The sequence below is a fragment of the Benincasa hispida genome, chromosome 12 (assembly GCF_009727055.1).
Source record: "Benincasa hispida cultivar B227 chromosome 12, ASM972705v1, whole genome shotgun sequence".
In the NCBI taxonomy this organism is placed as follows: domain Eukaryota; kingdom Viridiplantae; phylum Streptophyta; class Magnoliopsida; order Cucurbitales; family Cucurbitaceae; genus Benincasa; species Benincasa hispida.
Window position 1 is genome coordinate 80,700,374 of NC_052360.1, and position 22,500 is coordinate 80,722,873.

At 37.8% G+C, this 22,500-nt stretch overlaps 2 protein-coding genes across 2 annotated transcripts; one reads left to right on the top strand and one right to left on the bottom strand.

Moving 5' to 3' along the window:
- Nucleotides 1-808: 808 nt before the first annotated feature.
- Nucleotides 809-1,899, top strand: LOC120068075. The gene is made up of 2 exons (XM_039019752.1): nt 809-1,074; nt 1,185-1,899. Exons 1-2 carry the CDS (start codon nt 1,015-1,017, stop codon nt 1,788-1,790), a joined length of 666 nt encoding a protein of 221 aa, XP_038875680.1. The 5' UTR covers nt 809-1,014; the 3' UTR covers nt 1,791-1,899.
- Nucleotides 1,900-19,586: 17,687 nt separating this feature from the next.
- Nucleotides 19,587-22,500, bottom strand: LOC120092566. Its single transcript, XM_039050687.1, has 8 exons — nt 22,337-22,500; nt 21,718-21,858; nt 21,445-21,597; nt 21,202-21,359; nt 21,044-21,124; nt 20,424-20,499; nt 20,237-20,329; nt 19,587-19,919 (listed from the first exon to the last, which is right to left on the bottom strand). Exons 2-8 carry the CDS (start codon nt 21,812-21,814, stop codon nt 19,780-19,782), a joined length of 798 nt encoding a protein of 265 aa, XP_038906615.1. The 5' UTR covers nt 21,815-21,858; nt 22,337-22,500; the 3' UTR covers nt 19,587-19,779.

Here is a 22,500-nt window from a genome sequence, read left to right on the forward strand (position 1 = left end):
TTCTTCTTCTCTGTAAAATTAACCTCTAATTCATGCTTGACCTCCAATGCAATGTGAACGTCTTCTCTGTAAAATTAACCTCTAATTCATGTCATGCTGTGTTTTCTATTTTGTGTTGAATTTTCTTTTTTTTTAAAAAAAAAATTTGAAGTGATTACTCGCTTCCACTACAAGATTCTATCCCTTCAAATCGAATAGTGGACGACCTCTTTAGAACCAAATATATACCTAACTAAAACTATGTTTGAGTTAATAAATTCACACAAATTAGGGAATATTAATCAAAATCGAAATAGATTTTAAAAAGTTAAGATTAGGACAACAATGCTAGTTTTTAAGAATATATAAATTAAATGTATGTTATAAAATTAGATTAATTCATTAATCAAAATATCAAGATGAGCTCAATAATAATTAGTATGATCTTCCTCTCTAGAAGTGAGAGGGAACAATTTTATTTACAATCATGTTTACATGAAAATATATAACAGATTTATAATTCTAAATAAACGTAAAAAAGGATAATATAAATTATATTTAGGTCGTATTAAAAATTTTGAATCTCTATTCTTTTCACTAATCGATATATGCCAATTAGTAAAATATCCAATCCTTCACGTCAAGGCAAAAGTTAAAATCTTATTTTAAATCGCAATAAACCAAAACACTTAAAACGAATAAGTGACGATAAATTTAAATGTATAGCATCTAACACTTTCAAATATCTCTGTACTACAATAATTAATTGCAAAATAAATGTTATAGAATAGAACCAAATTTTAAGAACGAAAATTAATTGCATATACGGAGAATTGCATCTGGACTGTACAAACAAAAATTCAACTTCTTACAATTTCCAAAAAAAAAAAAAAAAAAAAAAAAAAAGGAAAATAAATATTAAAAAAATAAAAAGTTTCCATTTCTTCGTCTGTACGGCCAATTGTCCTATATAAAAATAAAGATAAAAATAAAACCAAAGTTCATTGAGAGAGAAACAGAGCGAAAAACAGAAAGATGAAGCTCGTTTGGTCTCCAGAAACAGCTTCAAGAGCTTTCATAGACACCATTAAATCAGTAAGTTTCAATTTCATCTTCATCTTATCCACCTTCTCTTTTCTTTCTGATCATCAATTCATTTCATCTTCCTATTTACTAATTTTATTCAAATCTCTGATCGTTCTTAGTGCCACAATTTCAAAGAATTCGGTGTCGCCGAACTGCTCTCCGCCATGGCCGCCGGCTGGAACGCCAAACTGATCGTGCACGCTTGCTCCGCCGCCGCCTCCTCCACCGTCACCACTGTTGGCCTCGCCGTAGCCGCGAGGCACAGCGGCGGACGGTACGTGTGCGCGGTGGCCGACGAGAGGTCGAAATCGGAGTACGTGAAGGCCTTGCAGGAGGCCGGTGTTTCGCCGCCGACGGAAATTGTGGTTGGAGAGGCGGAGACGGCGATGGCGGCGGTGGTCGGAGTGGACTTTCTGGTTGTCGATTGTAAGCGGAGGGATTTTGCTAGGGTTTTGAGGTTCGCCAAAGTGAATGATGAAGGGGCAATTTTGATATGTAAAAATACATGGTCGAGAAGCTTCGAGAAGCTTGGTTACTGTGGGCTCCTCCCCAAGGGGACACGTGTCGTCAGGTCGGTGAGTTTGCCTGTGGGCCAGGGCTTGAGTATTATTCATGTGGGATCTTCTAACGGCGCCGGCGCCATCTCGACGAGCAAGCCCAGTCGTTGGATGAAGCACGTCGATGAGCGGTCCGGTGAAGAACACGTGTACCGGAAGCGAATTTGAAGCGGGTTTTTTTAATGAATAGTAAATAAAGAAAAAACCCGGTCGGACAAACCCGTAGAAGTTAATATTTCGATTTTAGTCGAATGAATCGAATCTCCGTTTCTTCCTACCATACATTTAAGTTTTTTTTTTTTTTTTTTTTTTTTTTTTTTTTCAATCATAAAAAAAGGTTATATACATGTTGCAGAAACAAAAAGAAATTAGAAGTCTCTAATGAGTTTAATAAAATTTTAAAATCTCTCTGATAGATTTTAAAATTTTTAATTTTCTTTTAAAGAACTTTTAATTTGTGTTTAATTGAACATTCGCTGGTCTTTTATTTTTAGCTTCTAAAAATTTAATCTACAACATCTGTAAGTTTTTAATTTTAATTTTGTTATCAGTTTTCTACTTGTATTTATAAAAACTAAGTTAAATTTTGAAAATAAGAAAAATATAGATACCAATCGATAATGATTCAATTTTTTTTTTTTATAAAAAAAAATCAAATCTATAAACACTCTTTTTAATTTTAAGTTTTTTTAATTTATTATGTACGTTTTATCAAAATTTTGAAATAAAAAAAGTTATTTTTTGTTTTGACAATTTGGTTAAAAATTCAACTCTTTTACTTATAAAAGATGTCATCATTATGAAATAAACTTCAATTTTAAGAAGAAAAATGAATGAAACAGTTACCAAACGAATTTTTATTTATAATTAAACTCTTTTACTTAAGAAGATGAAAACAATGATAAGAAATAAAGAAAAAACAAGCTTAATTTTTAAAATTATCTTCAAATTTTAATTTTAAATCTGCTATATCATTGACGTATTCAATCTTTATTTTTTTAGTTTACCTATTGGATATAAAGGTAAAAATTTAAAATTTTCTAAGACAATAAATTTTACTTTTTATCAATTAAACTTTAAAAATTTTGAATACTTCAAAAATGGAAGATTAAAGCTTTATTAGACAACTCTAAACTTTAAAGATCAAAATGAACTTGAAAATTCGTATATCAGTTAAACATCATTTAAAGTCAAGAATTAGATAAACATAAATTTGTGACTTTGCAATTAAATTCGTAATTTAACCATAGTCTGATTAGTATATAAATTAAAAATTTGTATTTATGTTACATATTTATTATTATTTTTTGAGGTGAATGAAATTCAAAAAGGGAATTTTAAATGAAATATACTTTATAAATGTAACTAACCTTAATTGGCATATAGTATGTATATGTATTAATAACCAATAGGTTGGCAAGTGCCGATCGGAGTGGAAAATCTCCGGTTTGACCAGGGATGGGGATCAAACCGTGGATCCTAACTGGGTCCTCGGTTGGAAATGGAAAGGGTATCCCCCTCCCATCCCTAATTAAATTATTTATTTATATATATATAAAGCCGGGATTTTTTGTATAAAAATAATTGCTTCCTCTTTCTATTGTATAAAAATAATTTCTTCTCATTTTTTTCCTTTTTTTAACCAAGTTATGGACCATTAGTCATCGTGATTTTTTGAAAATGAACAAAAAAAAGAAAAAAAGAAAAAAGAACATACATGTATATGTCAAATTTCTCTTAGTGATCAACATCATGAATATTAACTAATCGGTGAGCGTAGTTATTTTCCTTACAAATTATATTAAGCTTGCTTATTATTTTGTAAATGTAGGATATAAAATTGAAGTTTTGACTTAATGAATAGATTAAGATGTTTTCCAAAGTTATTTCTAAAATAATAAACTCGACAATTGAATAAGAGAATGACTTCTAATGTAATAAAACAATGGACCAAAAAGAAGCAATAATCATACTACGAACAAATTTGTTGTTAGTTGTTACACCTTTCTTCTTCTTACAATATTGAATTTCTAGCGTGGTTTATTATTTTAGAACGTCTTTAAAAATCTCCCTTAACTTTAAGAAGTTTATTATTAGAATATTAAATGTATGGTTAAATGTATTAGAGTGTATAAAGGCATTATTGTAATTTTATTTTTTTCTTGTATTTTCTCTATTTAATCTCATTCCCATTATAATGTTCAAGCGAACAATATTGAATACAAAATCTCTCTCTAAACTTGAGATGGGATTAGAGCAATAAGCTTGGGTTTTCTATTGCCGCCAAGCCTTCTCTACCTTCGTCGATCCAATCCGCCATCAACAGAGGCAAATCTATCTACGATTTGGTGTCCAGCTGTCTCAAACTTCAAATCTGTCCTAATCTTAGATCCATTCACAGACAACCCTCTACTTCATCGTCTGCAACCCTCTACTCATATCCTAGCTGTCGTTGCCCTCTATTTTTGTGGTTGCCGTCATCAATCGTTGATGTCTCCCTGCAGATCCCTTTCACCTCATGCATGCGTAGCTTAGCTTGTGCTTCCGAGAAAAGGTCTGCTTTCCACCGTTCAGGCGTTTTATTCATGCCACCACTCAGTCATTGTCGCGCACTTAGTCGCAGATGCTCCATTCGTGGTACTGCTTTCTAGACCGTTTAGATCGTTCGACACCTACATTTTCTGTCTGTCTTAATCGTTTGTCCATTTATTCACCTTCGTGGTTCTTCACCATGGTTCTTTGATCCTTGCACGTGTATTCCGTCAGATTCGTGATGCCTTCAGTCGAAGATCCGCGCCGTTCAAGCCATTTTTCTCCTCAAATTCGCTTTCATCCTCATATCTGCTGGTTGCTGGTTCGTTCATATCGCACCGCCTTCCAACCCAGATCTCTTTTTCATTGGAAAATTTGTACGAATGAAAAAAAATTGGACCAAAAATGTCAAATGACCCAATTTTTAAAAAAAATGTCAAATGACCTTTTGTTGACGTCAAATTCGATCAAATTACCAAGATATACTCGTGCGCACATGGAAAAGCATCTTGCTCTCAATCATTCTCGGTCTTACTCTCCCTCCCCTCTTGCTGATAATTCATTTGCGAACATTCATAGAACAATGGGTCATCTTCTTCCTCCCTCTCACTCACGTGGGTTTTGCTCTCGTCGGTTTCACTCTTCCTTTCCTCACTCTTCTCTCTCGCTCTTGAAGTTGGTCGCGTCGAAGCTGCTCATGGGAACTCTTCGTACCGAAAAAGAAGATGCGCAAAGGAGAAAAAGTTGGAGAAGAAGATGATACAAAAGAGATGGATAAAGGAAGAAGAAAAAGAACAAAAAAACTCAGCAAAGTGAAGAAAGGAAAAAAAAAAAAAAAAACAAGAAAGCAAGATCAATATTGTAATTTCATGTGACCATGACATTAGTAAAGAATCATTTGACATCTTTTTTTTCAAAATTTTGATCATTTATCATTTTGGACCTTTAAAGTACATTTTTTGTGCAATTATTTTCTTTTCATTTCATCATGGATTGAAGGGTTTAAAAAAATGAAAAAGATCATTTCCCGTTTTTCAATTCCCACTTTCCAATACACTCTCTTCTCACTTTTGCCAATACTACACTTTGCATTCTTCTCAACAAACCCCAACAAATCCTATTTTTTCCAACCTATCAATCTAACTTTCAAAACCATTTTATCTCTTATTTTATTTCTCTCTTCCCTACTTCGTTCTAAAATAAAGAAAAATCAGCTTAGTTAACCAAGTTCGATCTAATCCCTTGGTTTGGTTTAACTAGGTTCAATTTGATAGACCCCCTATAATTAAGAAATATGAAAGAAAACACAATAGGAAGATTAGGAGGGAGGGCATAAATGTAAATGAGGAAATAGACGGGAATAAAATTAGTTAGAAAATGAAGACTGTGTGGGGGCCACAAGGGTTGAGTTTGTTACCATTTTGGGTATAAAGATAGGGAGGGGGAGTGAGGCAAGCCATCCAAAATTTGATCTAAAAATAGCTCAGAGAGTTTATGTACGAAGGGAGTCTCGGCTTCCTAGGCTTATTTTAGCCAAAGTAGTAAATATATAATCGAGTTCTATCAATTTGGTATCAAAGTCGTTCCTCCTTGAGGATATGGTGAAGAAAATGGAAGTAAGAATGACAGCATTAGAGGAGCAACTTACCTTACTAAAAGTGGGGATGGAGACCCAATGGACCAAAGGTTTGTGGAAATACAGTAGGTTACCGAACACTCCATGGCAGCCAAGATGGAAGCATTGGGAGAGACGCTTGAGCAAAAGATGTTGCGGGCATTGGAGGTTTGGAAAAAAAAAACACAGAAGTTCCCGACGACGTGGAGTCAGGCTCATCTGAGCGAACTGTGACGGATAAGGGGAAGCAACCGACGAAGGAGGAGAGCAGGGAAAGGAAAGACATGCCACTGTTCGATATGAGATTAAGGAAGTTGGAGATTCCCATCTTCAAGGGAGAAGTAGGAAAAGATCCGTTAGGGCAGTTTCATCGAGTTGAAAGATACTTCGTGGTGAACCGACTGACTGAGAAAGACAAAATCGAGGCTACAATCCTGTGTCTGGAAGGGGAAGCCCTCGAACGGCATCAATGGGAAGAAGAACGGACGTCGATGGACATATGGTTTAAGTTTAAAGAACAACTACTATTACGATTCTTACTGGTCAAGGAGGAAGATCATCGAGCTCAGTTCCTCACGCTGAAGCAGGAAGGCAGCGTCCGAGAGTACCGACGGTAATTCGAACAGCTTTCTGGGCCGCTGAAAGATCTCTTGGATGAGACATTGGAAAGTAAATTTGTTAGTGGGCTTAAAAAAGATATACAGGTTGAAATGAGGATGTTTAAGCTTAAAGGATTAAGGAAAAAATGAGAATGGCCAAAATTATTGAAGATACAGAGGAGGCTCGGAGAAAAAAATGGGGAGGGAGCAGCCCAAGCCCATCGAAGCCAACCGGATCCGGGGTGGCAGCAGGCCTCAACGCAACCGCGGGTCAGATCGGCAACAACCCGAACCATTTCACCAACTTGACAGCCCAAAGCATTTCACTTAACCTGAACCGCAGCATAGGTACGTTCTCTAACTGTATAACCTTGAGGGATGTGAACAGAAAACCATTCACCATCGGTGCGTTCAAACGTTTGTCCAATAGCGAAATGCAGAACCGGAGAGACAAGGATCTATGCTATCGCTGTGATGAGAAGTACACCCTGGGCCACCACTACAAAAAAAAGTTAAATATCCTGATACACCATGACGAGGAAGAAGACAAAGGGATGGTCGGAGTAGAAGAAGAACAGGGCGAGCCCGAAGTAGCACCTCCAGCGACCTTGGAATCTATGGTGGTCAATACACGGAGGACGAAGTTGTAGAATTGTCGCTCAATTCCTTAGCCGGAATCGATTCACCACAAACGATTAAAGTTAAGGGACCGATTGGGGATAGAGACATGATTGTACTAATAGGCAACGAAGCATCCCATAACTTCATTGATAAGAAGTTGGTAGAGGTCCTCGAACTTCTGCAAACACCTATGACAAGCTATGGCATAATGCTGGGCACGGGGAGCTCTGTCTAGACGATCGACATCTGTAAAGGTGTAGTATTAAACTTTCTAAACCTTACATCATTAATGACTTCTTTCCCTTATCTTTGGGCAGTGCCGATGTGGTCTTGGGAGTCCAATGGTTGATGACGCTTGGGTGGGTAGAATGCGACTGGAGTACGTTTGAAATGGACTTTCAGGTCGACGACTAGAGAGTACACCTAAAAGGGGACCGAAGCTTGATGAAGGCCCAAATATCCCTTAAATCCATGCTGAAGCTCATAAAAGAAGAAGGCTAAGGGATTTTACTGGAGCTAAATTCTCTCATGACCAAAACGGAGGAGGAAAGTCAGCACGCAGATAAAGGGAAACCACCCCGATATCCGAGAGGTTCTATAGAGATTCTGGTCAGTATTTCAGACCGTGGAGGGACTTCCTCCAACATGGCACCACGATCACCACAGGGCCCTAAATCAGGTGACGGTACCAAACAATTTTCCCATTCCGATTGTAGATGAGCTACTCGATGAACTAGCCAAAGCAAGGGTTTGCTTCAAGGTTGATATGAAGTCAGGCTACCACCAAATCAGGGTAGCACCCACGGATGTCCATAAAACAACATTTCAAACCCATAAAGGCCACTATGAATTTTTTATTATGCCATTCAGATTGAGGAACGCCCCATCGACATTCCAATCGGTAATGAACGATCTCTTACGGCCTTATTTACGTAAATTTGTGTTGGTCTTCTTTGATGATATCTTAATCTATAGCCCCTCGATCCATGATCATGTTTAACATTTGTCCCTTGTGTTGCAAGTTTTGGAGGACAACCAGCTGGTGACCAATCTCAAGAAGTGTACATTTGCGTCCAGCCAAATTGAATATTTGGGACATATGATTTCAGCTGAGGGAGTAGGGCTGATCCATCAAAAATTGAAGCCATGGTGCATTGGTCAACACCGACCTCTGTGAAACAGTTAAGGGGATTCCTTGGGCTGACCGGGTATTACCGCATGTTAGAATAGAAGAATGCAAGGATCAATCAGGTAATACCATTCAAACACCTAAGCAAGGCCTTACCAAATCATCAATTCAACAAAGATTTGAAGGATATTAAAATAGGAAGAAAAGGCTATTTAGCCAATCCATTTTCGGTTATTCAATATCCTATGTAAGGCTGACATTTGGCAATTTGTTGTGAACATATTCATTCTTTTATTCTTTATTATTTGTGTAAATTAAACCCTAAGGGTTCTTTGTACAAACGGATATAAATTCCTCCTTTGTATCAATGCAAAATATTGGAAAATACAAAAAGTCTCTTGGGTTGCCATCTCTGTCTTCTTCCTTACTATAATCAAACTTGGTATCAGAGCCTTCTTTAATGGCCAACGCCGCTCGCTCAGGCATGAACACCACCGGGGCTGAGACTACAAAGTTTAGCACGCCGCCCCTGAATCAGCTTCTCAACCAAATCACTAGCACCAAACTCGAACGGGGGAACTTTATGCTTTGGAAGACACTAACATTGCCGATTCTCCGAGGGTACCGACTAGAAGGCCACCTATCAGATACAAAAATCTGCCCTCCCATGTTTGTTTCCCTCTCAACAGAAGGCGTATCAGTTCATGAGACAACTGCCACTATCTCCGACCCTTTGGGAAGTTCATCCAGCTCCACAGGTGAGCAAATGTTGAATCCCCTTTATGAGGCATGATTACAATGGATCAGTTATTATTAGGGTGGCTCTACAACTCAATGGCACCAGAGGTTGCCGTTCAACTGATGGGATATGAGAATGCTAAGGCACTGTGGGATGCCATTCATGCTCTGTTTGGTGTTCAGTCACGAGTTGAGGAGGACTATCTCCGACAAGTATTCCAGCAAACGCACAAGGGCAACTCATCTATGTCTGAATATCTCAAACTAATGAAGCTACACTCAGACAACTTAGCTCAAGCAGGCAGTCTGGTATCATCTCAAAACCTAATTTCACAAGTCTTACTTGGTTTAGATGAAGAGTATAACCTTGTTGATGTTATAATTCAAAGCAAGCCTGACATATCCTGGTTGGATATTCAATCATAACTCCTTTCCTTTGAGAAAAGGTTGGAGCATCAAAATTCTGCTAAAACGTTTGTCAGTTTTGTAGGAAATCAGATCCTGAGAATGCTTCTTAAGGATTCGCTGCATTGCCCCGAGCTTCCACTGAAACGGCCCCTCATTGATTTAAATGTGCCACAACCACCAAGACCAAAGAAGCAGCGCCGCAATGACAAAGGGAAGGAAATCGTCCAAGGAAGATCACCGCAGAAACAAACCAGTTTACCCTTAAACCCTTTGCCCCTATTCATTCACCCACCAAGCCTTACAAATGAACCCCTTTCCCTTCTTCCCGAACAATTCACCAACCTTCTCCTTGCCTCCGACTCCAACCTCGCATCTCCAGCAGCGTCCACCCACCATCCATCTCCACCCCACTTTTCACCGCCAACATCGCCACATGTTGATCACCTACATGGTTTGGGAGCATGCTCTTCCGCTCAATCCCAAATCAATGTTGGTGAAACATCGACGACGCAACCCTCCATCGCATCCCTTACTGCTGCCTTAGAAGATATGCGGGTCTTCTTATCTCAAGAACTATCTCTCTTCCACCATTCATTAATGGAGTTGTGAGAGAGCAACACAGAGCTGCGACAGGCGATGGTCAATATTCAATGTAACATTTTCACCATTTGCCTGAATCAAAGGTAGATGGTTGAACGCAATCATGAGTACTTCAACTTATTAACTGCCTATTTACATGGTCCCATGGTGCCTCAAACATCTGGCAGTAGCCTCTGCACTTTGCAGAAGCGCCACAACCCTCCTCCGCAACACCCTCCTCACTAAGAGCCCCCGCCGCAACTCTAAATTTGGGGGTGTACTACCTTTTCCACAATTTTGCATTCTTTTTTTGCGGCCATTCAATTTTTTCTTATATAGATAACTATATCTTGTATTCTTCTGTACATACTTATAATTTTGTGTTTCGATCATTATAATTCTTTGTGTACTTGGACAAATTTTATACGACTGAGTAATCATTCTTTCCTTATGCATTGGCCTCTTTATTTTTATCATCCTTTGTCAATTTATTGCAGTAATTCTTTTCTTTTCTTTTGCATTGTTTATTTGCGCTGCCATGATGAGCAGTATGCGTAAACTTAGCAAAATTTCTTTATACATTGTATTTTCTGCCTAACACTTAGACAATTCATCGCAATAGCTCTACTTTACCTTCTCTATTACAAGACTCTACTCAAATCTTCTTTTCAAATTTTTGACTAAGTGTTTTGTCTTTTCTGTAAAAAACAATGCAATGAGAACCTTGCGCATCTCTAAATTTAGGGGTGGGGAAGGTCTGAGCAGATGCAACCAAGTGGATATGGTCATATCAGGCAAATGCGTTCATCATCATAAAAAAATAATAAAAAAAAAAACTCTGATGTTAGCGTAAAGGAAAATCCCAACCTGATAAGAGTTAAGTCGTGAAAGGAACCTGCTCGTAGTTGGATGTTCGCATGACACCCGTGGGAGCAAGTCAAAATAAAGGTAGGCTACCAAGATTGATGCAATACAAAAAAAAAAAAAAAGAGAAAAAAGAAGAGAAAATAAGAATAAAAGAGACAACTCCACTAACCAGCAAAAGTAAAACTTGGCTATGGATCAAGAGTTGAAGTTGAGCTTGGTACACAACCGAAGTTGGATGCTCGCATGACACCCGCGGGAGCAAGCCAAAACGAAGAATGTAACCATGATCAACGTTCTCTATAGGATGACACAAACTAGGCCACCGCATAAAAGGCGCACTTCGTTGTTTTTACAAGAATAAGTAAAATATTCTTTTTAAAACAGAAGAGAACTTTGGGTGAGGTTTGTCTTAGATAAGAATAAAGTAGAGCATGTTGAAGAAATGTCAGAGGATAGAAGGAATTTTGTAGTTTTGAGAAATTATGTAGAGGTGGAGCATTCGGAGTAGCCAATCGACGCAAAGTTATAATAGAAATTATACCGTTTTATTTAGATTATGTGGCAAAAAGAAGGAAAAGTTGCATCGACCGTATAGAAATTGACTTAGAAATGCGAAAATTGTAAAGTGTCGTAAGCACACCCGCTAACCCCATTACGATGGCAAAATGGAATGTCCAAGTCTTTGTTTTGCAAGAAACAGGTCACCACATGCGATAATCGCTCGAGGACAAAAATGAACAACGCATTCACACTGCATGCGACGGGCAATCGAGAATGAAAAAGAATAACGCAATTGCAGCGCATGCGAAAATCGATCATGGATGCAAACGATCAACGCATTTGTACCGCATGCGGCAATCGAAAAAATGATCAAAGCAATTAACCGCATGTGGTGATCGATCGCAGATGTAAAGAGTGACGCATTCACAAGGACTTCTGAAATTGTACAACTTTTCTATTGTAAATAGCTACATCAAATTCAAAGAAGGTAGGCTGGTCTGAAGAGATAATTTATAGAAATCCGGGGAGAGACGAGACAAGACCGAAAGGTAAGTCTCTGAAGCAAGCAACTATTTCCATTCCCAAAGAAGAAGCTCTGTGCAAAGATCACTTCTACTTGGAAAACAAGCCTGAGACGGAAGCTTTCCACTCCATTCCTACCATACGCCGGCAAGCACATCGTCTCCGATTGGGATTAATGTCAAGACATTGACACTCTTTCCGTATTTGTTCTCATTTTCTATTCATCTACTATGTTCATCTCTAATCTTTCATTCACTATCTATAACAAACGCTTATCTTTAGATTTCAATGTCATTATCGTATTCATCATCATCTCTCTATTCTTCACCATACATTCATCATCCATTTCTTTCACCATGTGTAACTAATCCCTTAGGGTAAAGGGGAAGGATTAAGCGAGTAAGTTAATCTTGTTGAAGAAATCGGCTAAGTTTAGCTAACGCATGCTCGACGGTAACTTCACCTGTGAAAGCAGAAGTGAAGATGTTATTCCGCCTCTCGAAAGAAGGTTGGAAGAATGCATTAACTAAAGCGAGAAGTATTTCCAAAGATGGAAACAACCTTGCGTTCACCACGTTCATCCCTATTTCACCATAGACATATGAGAACGTGGCCGATCACTGAAAGGTATAAGCCAAGGGAAAGCGGAACCTTAGTTGCGCTCAATAAGATTGACGAACTTGCGATGTTCTTTCCCTCAAACCATTCTCTTTCTGACTCATTTCACAAGACTTGTCATCGCATTCATCAGATACTTTTGCACATCTTCACAGCCAGTCCTCAACTTGTATATTTAATTGTTTATTCATTTACTTTATTACCACAACTTTATTTATCACCGCAATTTATTTTATCATCGTATTTTATTATTGCACTTTATTTATCATCGCATTCTATTCTTTATCGCAATTTACTCTTTACCGCATTTTACTTTTCTCAAATCAATTCATTATTCTTTTTGTATACCGGTCGCATATATCACATCAGTATCGCATTAATCATCACAATCCTCATGTTCGACCTCAGATCACTCTGAGAAACTTGCGTTGGAATTATACTTGGTTCCAGTATAAGAAAACTTGTGACACACGCACACTACACAAACGCATACTACAAAAGCATCTAAGCATCACCACATACATCATTTAGAACATAGTATCGCATATTAACATTGTCGCAAAGTGCATACATAAGTCAGTCCTAAAAAGTTGTTTGACCACGAACGATCAAATAATCAATCATCACATCAAATTCAAGCTTACAAGTTTTTGGCGTCGTTGTCGGGGATCGAAAACTTGAATCAATCATTTTCAAATCTATTATAGTAAGCATCTCTAGACTAACTCAAGACAATAACATTTTTGTGGAATTTCATGGAACTTACTGTTTGATAAAGGACAAACGTACGGGCAATACTTTGGTGAAAGGCACACTTAAGGATGGCCTCTATCAGCTTAGGGAGACGACAGTTCAACCATATGATATTTCGAAGTTTAGAAGATCAGATGATCCCAGATCATTGGACAAAAATAATGACTCCAAAGTTCTTTACCTATCAAATATCAGTGTTAATGTTGTTGAGTCAACCGATCTGTGGCACAAGAGATTAGGTCATCCCTCCCCCAAAATTTTGAAAACCATACTAAATCAGTGTAAACAGTCGATCAAAGTTAATGAAAAACAGTTGTTTTGTGATTCGTGTCAGTTGGGCAAAGCACACTCTTTTCCTTTTCCTCTATTTGATTCTAGAGCTAAAAACAGTTTTGAACTAATCTACTTTGATGTATGGGGACGAGCTCCAATACAGTCCACAGCAGGTTTTCAATATTATGTTTCATTTTTGGATGATTATAGTCGATTTCTGTGGACATATCCACTTAAAAAAAAATCGGATGCCCTGGCAGCTTTCAACCATTTCATACAATAGTAAGAAATCAGTTTGATACTACAATAAATGTATTTCAATTGGATAATGGCACCGAGTTTACAAAAATACATCAGCTTTGCTCTTCTCTTGGCATTGTAAGCAGATACTCTTGTCCCTACACCTCAGCACAGAATTGAAGAGTGGAACGAAAACACAGACACTTAGTTGAAATGGGGCTCACTCTCCTCGCTCAAGCTTCCATGCCGTATCAGTATTGGTGGGATGAGTTTGTTAATGCCAACATCCTAATCAATGGCTTACCCACCTCTGTGTTGCAAGGACAATCTCCAACACAACAACTGTTTAACCGAGTACTAGACATCACCAAGTTAAGAACGTTTGGTTGTGCATGTTTTCCCTACATCCGACTATATCAGCAACATAAATTTCAGTATCATTCTGAAAAGTGTGTATATCTAGGCCCAAGCATACTTCATAAAGGTCATCGATGCCTAGCTAAGTCAGGTAAGGTGTATATCTCTCGAAATGTTGTATTTAATGAGACTGAATTTCCTTTCTCTCTTGGTTTTCAGGTGATCAATGATCCTTCAAAAGTCAGCTCTCCATCACTGCCTGTCCAAAGTCCCTCTCCTCTTGTCTAAGTCTTACTCAATCTGTTGCAAACCACATCCAACATCACTCCTACCTCAAATCTGTCCCTCAACTCTACCAGTCAGCCTATCCTATCAGAACCATCGACTAATCACTCAAACCAAGACATACCTTCTATATCTCCTATCCCACAACCTGACAATCCCATTACTCTATATTCCAACAGTAATCCACTTCAAACGACCAGTTCACCATCCCATACAAGCCCTGCTCCTTCCCAGACAGATCACTCCACCTCAATCCCACCCCCATAACAAACCACTACCATGACTGAGCGTCTACAACCCTTAGCTCCAATTCAACCAACACATCCAATGGTCACTAGAGCAAAGGTTGGAATCTTTAAGCCCAAACTACTACTTACAACCAAAACTGACTGAACCATTACAGAACCGACGAGAGTCAAAGAAGCACTTAGTACACCTTAATAGAGAATAGCTATGGATAATGAGTACCAAGCACTAGTTCAAAGAAACACGTGGCAACTTGTACCACCATCTAATTCATACAATGTCTTGGGTAATAAGTGGATATTCAGACTGAAAAAAACGTCCAGATGGCTCCATTGACAGGTACAAAGCTCGCTTGGTTGCCAAGGGTTTTCATCAGCATCAAGGGGATAGACTTTTTTGAGACGTTCAGCCCAGTTTTAAAGGCATCCACAATTGGAGTAGTACCCAGCATAGCAGTCTCAAGAGGATGGGAGATTCGCTAACTTGATTTCAATAACGCTTTCTTAAATGGTGGCCTACAAGAGGAAGTATACATGAAACAACCTACTAGATATGTTAGTACTGACCATTCGGACTATGTGTGTAGGTTAAATAAATCTATTTATGGCTTGAAACAAGCCCCTCGGGCGTGGAGCAGCACACTTAGAAATGCTTTAGTCAATTGGGGGTTCAAAGCTTTGAAGGCAAACAATTCCTTGTACACTTTTCACACTTGAGAAACTGTCATTTTTCTGCTAATATATGTAGATGATCTGATAATAACAGGCAATAATACTCAAGTTATATCCCAACTCATCCAACTCTTTTACAGCAAATTTGCACTGAAGGATTTTGGTCGTCTAACATACTTTTTGGCCATCCAAGTGCACTATCTCAAGTCTGGCTTCATACTTAATCAAGCAAAGTATGTGGAAGATCTACTCCACAAACTTGGACTCACTAATCTAAAGCCAGTATCTTCCCCCTGCACAGTAAGTAAACACCTATCTATAACTGATGGACAACTATTGACTGATCCATATCTGTTTAGAAGCACCATTGGCGCGCTCCAATACTTGACAAACACTAGACCAAACATAGCTTACATTGTCAACCGTCTGAGTCAGTTCTTGAAAACACCTACTGATGTACATTGGCAGGCCACCAAATGAGTACTCCAGTATGTCAGTGCCACCATACATTATGGCATTATGTTCTAACCAAGCATTGACCTACAACTCACAGCTTATTTGGATGCTGATTGGGCCTCCAATGTTGATGATAGGAAGTCTATTGCAGCCTACTGTGTGTATGTTAACAACAACCTGGTCTCTTGGTCTTCTAAAAAGCAAAAGCAATTGCTAGATTCAGCATAGAGTCCGAATACCGAGCACTAGCTCACACCACAGCAAAAATCATTTGGCTTAAACAACTACTCACTGAACTACAACAAACTGATAATATAGTGTGACAACATCAGTGCTGGAGCCTTAGCATCAAACCCTGTGTTTCATGCTCGAACGAAGCACATTGAGCTCAATGTCCATTTTGTACGAGATCAAGTTGTCAATGGCCATCTTGAAGTCAGGTACATCCTTTCATCTGATCAGATTGCTGACAACTTAATGAAACCATTGACATAGTCTCACTTTAAACTACTTCGAAGAAAACTCTGTGTTGTAGAACTCCCCACAAGTTTGAGGGGGGATGTTAGAATAGAAGAATGTAAGGACCAATCAGGTAATACCATTCAGACACCTAAGCAAGGCTCTACTAAATCATCAATTCAACAAGGATTTGAAGGATATTAAAATAGGAAGAAAATGCTATTTAGCCAATCCATTTTCAGTTATTCAATATCCTATGTAAGGCTGACACTTGGCAATTTGTTGTCAGCATATTCATTCTTTTATTCTTTATTATTTGTGTAAATTAAACCCTAAGGGTTCTTTGTACAAACGGATATAAATTCCTCCTCTGTATCAGTCCAAAATATTGGAAAATACAAAAAGTCTCTTGGGCTGCCATCTCTGTCTTCTTCCTTATCATAATCAAACTCCACAAATTTGTAGCAAACTATGACACCATCGCATTTCCACCAACTCAACAACTCAAAAGAGAGAATTTTTGATGGAATGAAGAAGCCTAGGCGGCCTTCGAAGCATTGAAGCAGAGGATGGCACACCTCCCTGTCTTAAAACTACCCGACTTAAACCGAGTGTTTGTGGTGGAAATAGACGCATCAGAGGTAAGCGTTGAGGCGGTACTGATGCAGGAGGGTCGACCGATAGCTTATTTCAGTTGAGCACTACCACCAACACATCACCTCAAAGCCACGTATGAACATGAATTGATCGCGATAGTCATGGCTGTCCAAAAATGGAGGCCTCACCTATTAGGCCGAAAATTCACTGTGCGCACCGATCAGAAGAACCTCAAGTTCTTGTTAGAACAATGGATCATCGTCGGAAAATATCAGAAATGGGTAGCCAAATTGATTAGGTATGATTTCGAAATTGAATATAAGAAGGGCTTGGAAAACTCAACCGACGATGCACTGTCCCGACTGCCTTCCTCAATGGAGCTGACATTGTTGAGCATGATCGACTCGCTTAATCCAGCCGTGTTTGGCAGCCAAATTGATCAAGACCAGGAGCTACAAGGCATCCGAGAGAACATCCGAACAAGGCAACCACATCCGCAAGGGTACACGGTCAAAGGGGAACTCTTGTTGTACAAGTAGCGGATCGTACTACCACCTTCATCTCCAACAATCTCACTGCTACTCCAAGAATTTCACAGCAGCCCGATTGGAGGTCATAACGGAGTAGTCAAGATATACCAACGGCTCACGAAGGAGTTCTTTGGAAGGGAATGAAGGCCCGGGTAAGAGCATTTGTTGGTGAATGTTCGGTTTGTCAACAAACCAAATACTTGTCTCTAGCGCTGGTAGGGTTACTGCATCCATTGCCAATACCGGAACTCATTTGGAATGACATCAGTATGGACTTTATAGATGGATTGCCGAAATCCGAGGGACATAATTCCATCTTGGTGGTGGTAGACCGCTTGTCCAAATATGCACACTTCATCGCCTTTCACCACTCATACACCGCAGCCATAGTAGCAGAGATATTCCTTCGAGAGGTCGTTCGATTACATGGAGTCCCCCAGAGCATCGTATCAGACAGAGACAAAATCTTCACTAGCCTGTTTTGAGAAGAACTATTCAAGCTAATGGGTACTCAGTTGAAAAGAAGCACGTCATATCATCCACAAACAGGTGGGCAAACCGAAGTGGTTAACTGTAAATAAGAAGCCTACCTCCATTGTTTTTCCATTGAAACACCATCGAAATGGTCTAAATGGTTGGCATGGGCAAAATATAACTGCAATACATCAGACTACACAACAATAAAAAAAATCACCTTATGAAGTAGTCTACGATCGACCGGTGCCTCCATTAGTCTCTTATGAGTCAGGGAATGTAGTGGTGGGAGAAGTAGATGTGTTATTGAAAGACAGGGATAAAATGCTCACACAGCTCAAAAGCACACCACCGACATGGCAAAAAGAAGGGCAAACAACACCTCATCCAATGGCTATTTTGGGGATTAGAAAGATTGACACCACTATACTATCACCAATTGATTTTGAGGTACTTATTCAATAGGAGGGAATGCCAATCGAAGATGCAACTTGGGAAAATGGAGCACAAATCACCAAACAATTTCCAAATTTTCACCTTGAGAATAATGTGGTATTTTGAGAGGGTAATGATAGAGAAAGGATGGCAGAAATGTAAATGAGGAAATAGAAGAGAATAAAATTAGTTAAAAAGTGAAGATTGTGTGTAGACCACAAGGGATAAGTTTGTTATTATTTTAGATATAAAGATAGAGAGGGAGAGTGAAGCAAGACATCCAAAATTTGATCTAAAAAATAGCTTAGAAAACTTGTTTACCGAGGGAGTCTCGACTTCCTAGGCTTATTTTAGCCAAAATAATTAATACATAACCGAATTCTATCACAATCCTCTCGACTTGATCCAATTCATTCCAATCGATTCGATTTAACTTTTAATTAAATTCTACCGATTCAATTTGATCATCTTAGTCTAATTTAACTCAACCAGATCAGTTAATTCATTTCTATCAGATCAATTTAGTTCTATTTTTCAGATGTTTCAAAATCTATGTTTCTAGCCCGTGGTTTTCTCCATTTTTTTTTTTTGTTCATTCCCTAATGTTTTCAAATTGTTATTCGATTTTTCTTCCTTTATTGTCCAAGATGAGAGTGATGAATACTCACTTTTCATGATATTAAATATATTAGAACGTTAAATACATTATTGTAATTTCATTTCTTTATATTTGAGTATTTGATCTCATTCCCATTATAATGTTTAAGCCAACAATATATAGAACACAATCTCTTTCTAGACTTGATATTTATAAATTACAATCTTCCAGATCCCTAGATTTCAATTTTGTAAAATTTTAAACCATTTAAATAATTTGACACAAAATTGAGTGAATTATTACACAAAATTTAAAATACAAAATTGAAAAAAATATCAACAACCTTGTTGTAACCATTTCAATTTTCAATTTTCATTTTTAAAGATTAAATATATTTTCTCTCAATTTCTTGAGAACCAATTTGCAAATAATTTATATAATACAATGGTTGAATTTTCAACCAGATTCTAAAAACAAAAACATAACTTTAAAAAGCTAACTTTTTTTTAATTTTTAAAATTTGACTTATTCTTTTAATCCATTAATAAAGCGTAGATAACAAAAAAAAAAGATATTTAAAAACAGAATTAGTATACATACACTTAATTTTCAAAAACAAAAACAACAAACCAAATAATTCCCAAACAAAAACTCATTTTTAAAAAGTTGACTTAGTTTCTATAAATATTGCTAAAAAAATAGATAACAAAATAAGAAATTTAGAGCTAGTATTAATAGATTTAATTTTTGAAATCCAAGAATAAAAAACAATATTGTTACCCAATGGAACTTAATTAAGTAATTTATAATTATTTTTGGAATTTATTCAGAAATGCTCACAAAAGTTAAAAGAAAATAACCTGCAAAAACAACTTCTAAAAGGAAACTCTTTAACTATGGCAAAATGTTTCAAGCAGGAAGATACTATAGTATTTGAACTAAATGTTTGAATTTCCAAAAAACAACCTGAAAGATTATAAAACTATCTTTCCTCGAAAAAGACGCTATACTTCCATTCAACTATATGCAATATCTCTTTCTCTTGCATCATCTTCTATTCTATGTTGATCCTGACTACCTTTTTGGTCCTACCAGAACTAGAGCTGTCCCTAGCACCATCATTTTCATTTCTCCTTTCAGCAAAAAATGGAAAACCCCAACTGGACATCTCACTGTTTCTACTGCCGCTGGATTCTGCATTGTTAATGTTAATCAAAATTAAACACCAACATCAAAGAGCATGGTGAAGTGCCAGTATAAAGTTATTTTACAGAGCAAAATCTTGAGAAAACCAGTACAACATATTACATATTTCAATATATTTCACAGTTGGGGTATTTGAGAGTTATCAACCAAACCAAACCAAACTACACTATATGATGTTCTGGGTTTACTTATTAAGAAAGGAACTGTCTCCTTCACATGGCAATGGAAGGTATGATGTTAAAAATGGGGTTAGGTTAGAGTGATTGATAAAAAACTGCTTCTGGAAAAGCAAATAATCAGATTACCTGCATTGGGATCCATATGAAATTGACCTTTTGGAACATGTTTATGCCCTTGAAAGTTACCGTTCCATGCTTGGTCAAAACCAGGAAGCTCTTCTGTAAGAAAGTAGTGCAACACGATACGATGTTATAGCTTCTACATGAAGAAACCAAGATAATTATTAATTATGGATAAACAGATAGAGCAGACCTTCGTTAAGATTGTGCAGAGTCTGAACTATGTCCACTTTACCATCTGGGTTCAGTTTCCTTGTAACTGAATGACCCTGCAGAAGCAATGCAATCGTTTAGTCCGCATTTTTCTGTTTCCCCATCACATCTCAAGGAATAAAAATTAGAAGCGAATTTCAGAAAAAATACACAAAAATAGAACTTGTAACACACTGCATCACATGCAAATTGGAAAAACATAACACTGACACTCTAAATGGAAACGATTAGATTACAAACATAATAAAGGCAATTTCGCACATTCGGCATAAGCTTAAAATTACACATTTAGATAACACCACCAATGGATCCTCTGGGTTCTACGAATACTATCGTCTTCTCAAAAAAGAAACAAGTCTTTCATTTCCAACAGCTATGCATATTAGCTACATGGTTTCACAATACTGACCAAGGAATAACCACTCAAAACTTGTATGAACCAAACAGAAAACTTGGAGGGAAAACGATTATCAGAGTAAGTAGCTGTATCTTCCTATATTTCATGGATTCAATGCCAAGCCACCATTAAAGATAATCAAGGACAAGACATTAAGTGATGTCAAACAATTAAAGGATAGCAGTTCCATTTTCAATCTATACCTTATCATGAATTCCTCTAGAGATCCTATGAGTGGCCTGACCTGTTGTCTTATCTGCTTCTTTCGTCTCTTCAAGCAATACCTGATTTACAAAACCTGTTATCAAACCCAATACTTTATTCATAAAGCTCACAGTCATTCCATAAGAACTTGACTTACTCCCTCATTATCTACCCTTCTAGTTCTAGTAGAAGAGTAGTACGCCCCATCTACACCGCCATATGTGACCTTACAAGAATGCGTACTGGCTTTACTAGCCTTTGGCTGAACTCCAAAACTATTATCTTCATTACCTCTCAGAGTCATTATCTGGCACTCTACATCAACCGATGAAATAATTGAAGCATATTGGAATAATATGGTTTATGAAAACAATGAACATCAAAATCAAACCTCAATTACCATCATTAGAATCATCAGGATGCTCAACTGATGGCTCCTTGCCCGACCCAGAATTATTCTCATTCCTGTCCTGCTTCTGATCCCTAAGGTCATCATCTTCCTCGTCAGAGGAGATTTCTTGAATTACAAGTCCTTGTGCCCCATCTTTCTTCCCTTTATCATAAGCAGTGATATGAGAACCGGATACACTGGACTCGAACATGCTACCAAACGGGCGAGTAAAAAAAGGATCATCAAATGGATCCCTCTCCCCGAAAAGGTTAGGGATCATACTTCTGTGGGATCCAAATAAACCAAATCCAGGGAAACCACCCATGAAGTCGCCTGAGAAAAGCGAGTCCTTCTCTTCGGCTCCTCTCCTTTGCTGCATATTATATCTGCTAATTTCTACAGAAAAATAGTAATCTAGAGAAGCTACAACAAAGAAAACAGTAGATAGAAACAGAATTTAGAGGCAATCCATAAAGGATTCAGCGTCGTGAACAAGCATGCGAAGAACACATTGGAGTGAGATGAAAGTAGATATGATTGAAATCCACCAATCTCTCTGATTACATCGAACTTAAAAACCGTAACGACAACAGGGAAGAAGCCAGGAACTACAATAATCAACTAAAACCTCATTCAAATGGAAAAGGCACAACATCAGTGTAAATTACATTTCCGTTCCGTTCAGATTCTTAACGATTCCAGCAATAAATAGTAATTTCGAAGTTCGAATCCCAAAAATGCAACAATTGTTTGAAAATAAACAAAAAGATAAACTAGTAGCGTCTCCATCATCATCCAAATCATGCTCCGTCAGCAATAAACCAAAATAAGAAAAATCGAACGATTTGTTTCGTTACTAAGGTCTGCTATGAAAAATGAGGAACGAGAAGATAGGAATTACCTGGAAATTTTCGAGGGATTGAGAAACCCGCGAACACGGGGAACTGCGAAGAAGAAACCAGACAAGCCGACGTTCTTCTCAAGTGGCCGTTGAGGATCTTGCGGGCTTTATATATCACGTCTAACTTCTCGAGAGCTCCACTTATGTTCTTGAAAGTTCGAAAA

Excerpts from the sequence above, each read along its gene's own strand:
- LOC120092566 (XM_039050687.1), bottom strand. The coding sequence starts at position 21,814 with ATGCAGCAAAGGAGAGGAGCCGAAGAGAAGGACTCGCTTTTCTCAGGC. Across the intron at positions 21,125-21,201 it reads GAAGGGTAGATAATGAGGGA|GTATTGCTTGAAGAGACGAA; the intron begins GTAAGTCAAGTT and ends TTTGTAAATCAG. Across the intron at positions 20,330-20,423 it reads TCTGCACAATCTTAACGAAG|AAGAGCTTCCTGGTTTTGAC; the intron begins GTCTGCTCTATC and ends ACTTTCTTACAG.
- LOC120068075 (XM_039019752.1), top strand. The coding sequence starts at position 1,015 with ATGAAGCTCGTTTGGTCTCCAGAAACAGCTTCAAGAGCTTTCATAGAC. Across the intron at positions 1,075-1,184 it reads TCATAGACACCATTAAATCA|TGCCACAATTTCAAAGAATT; the intron begins GTAAGTTTCAAT and ends GATCGTTCTTAG.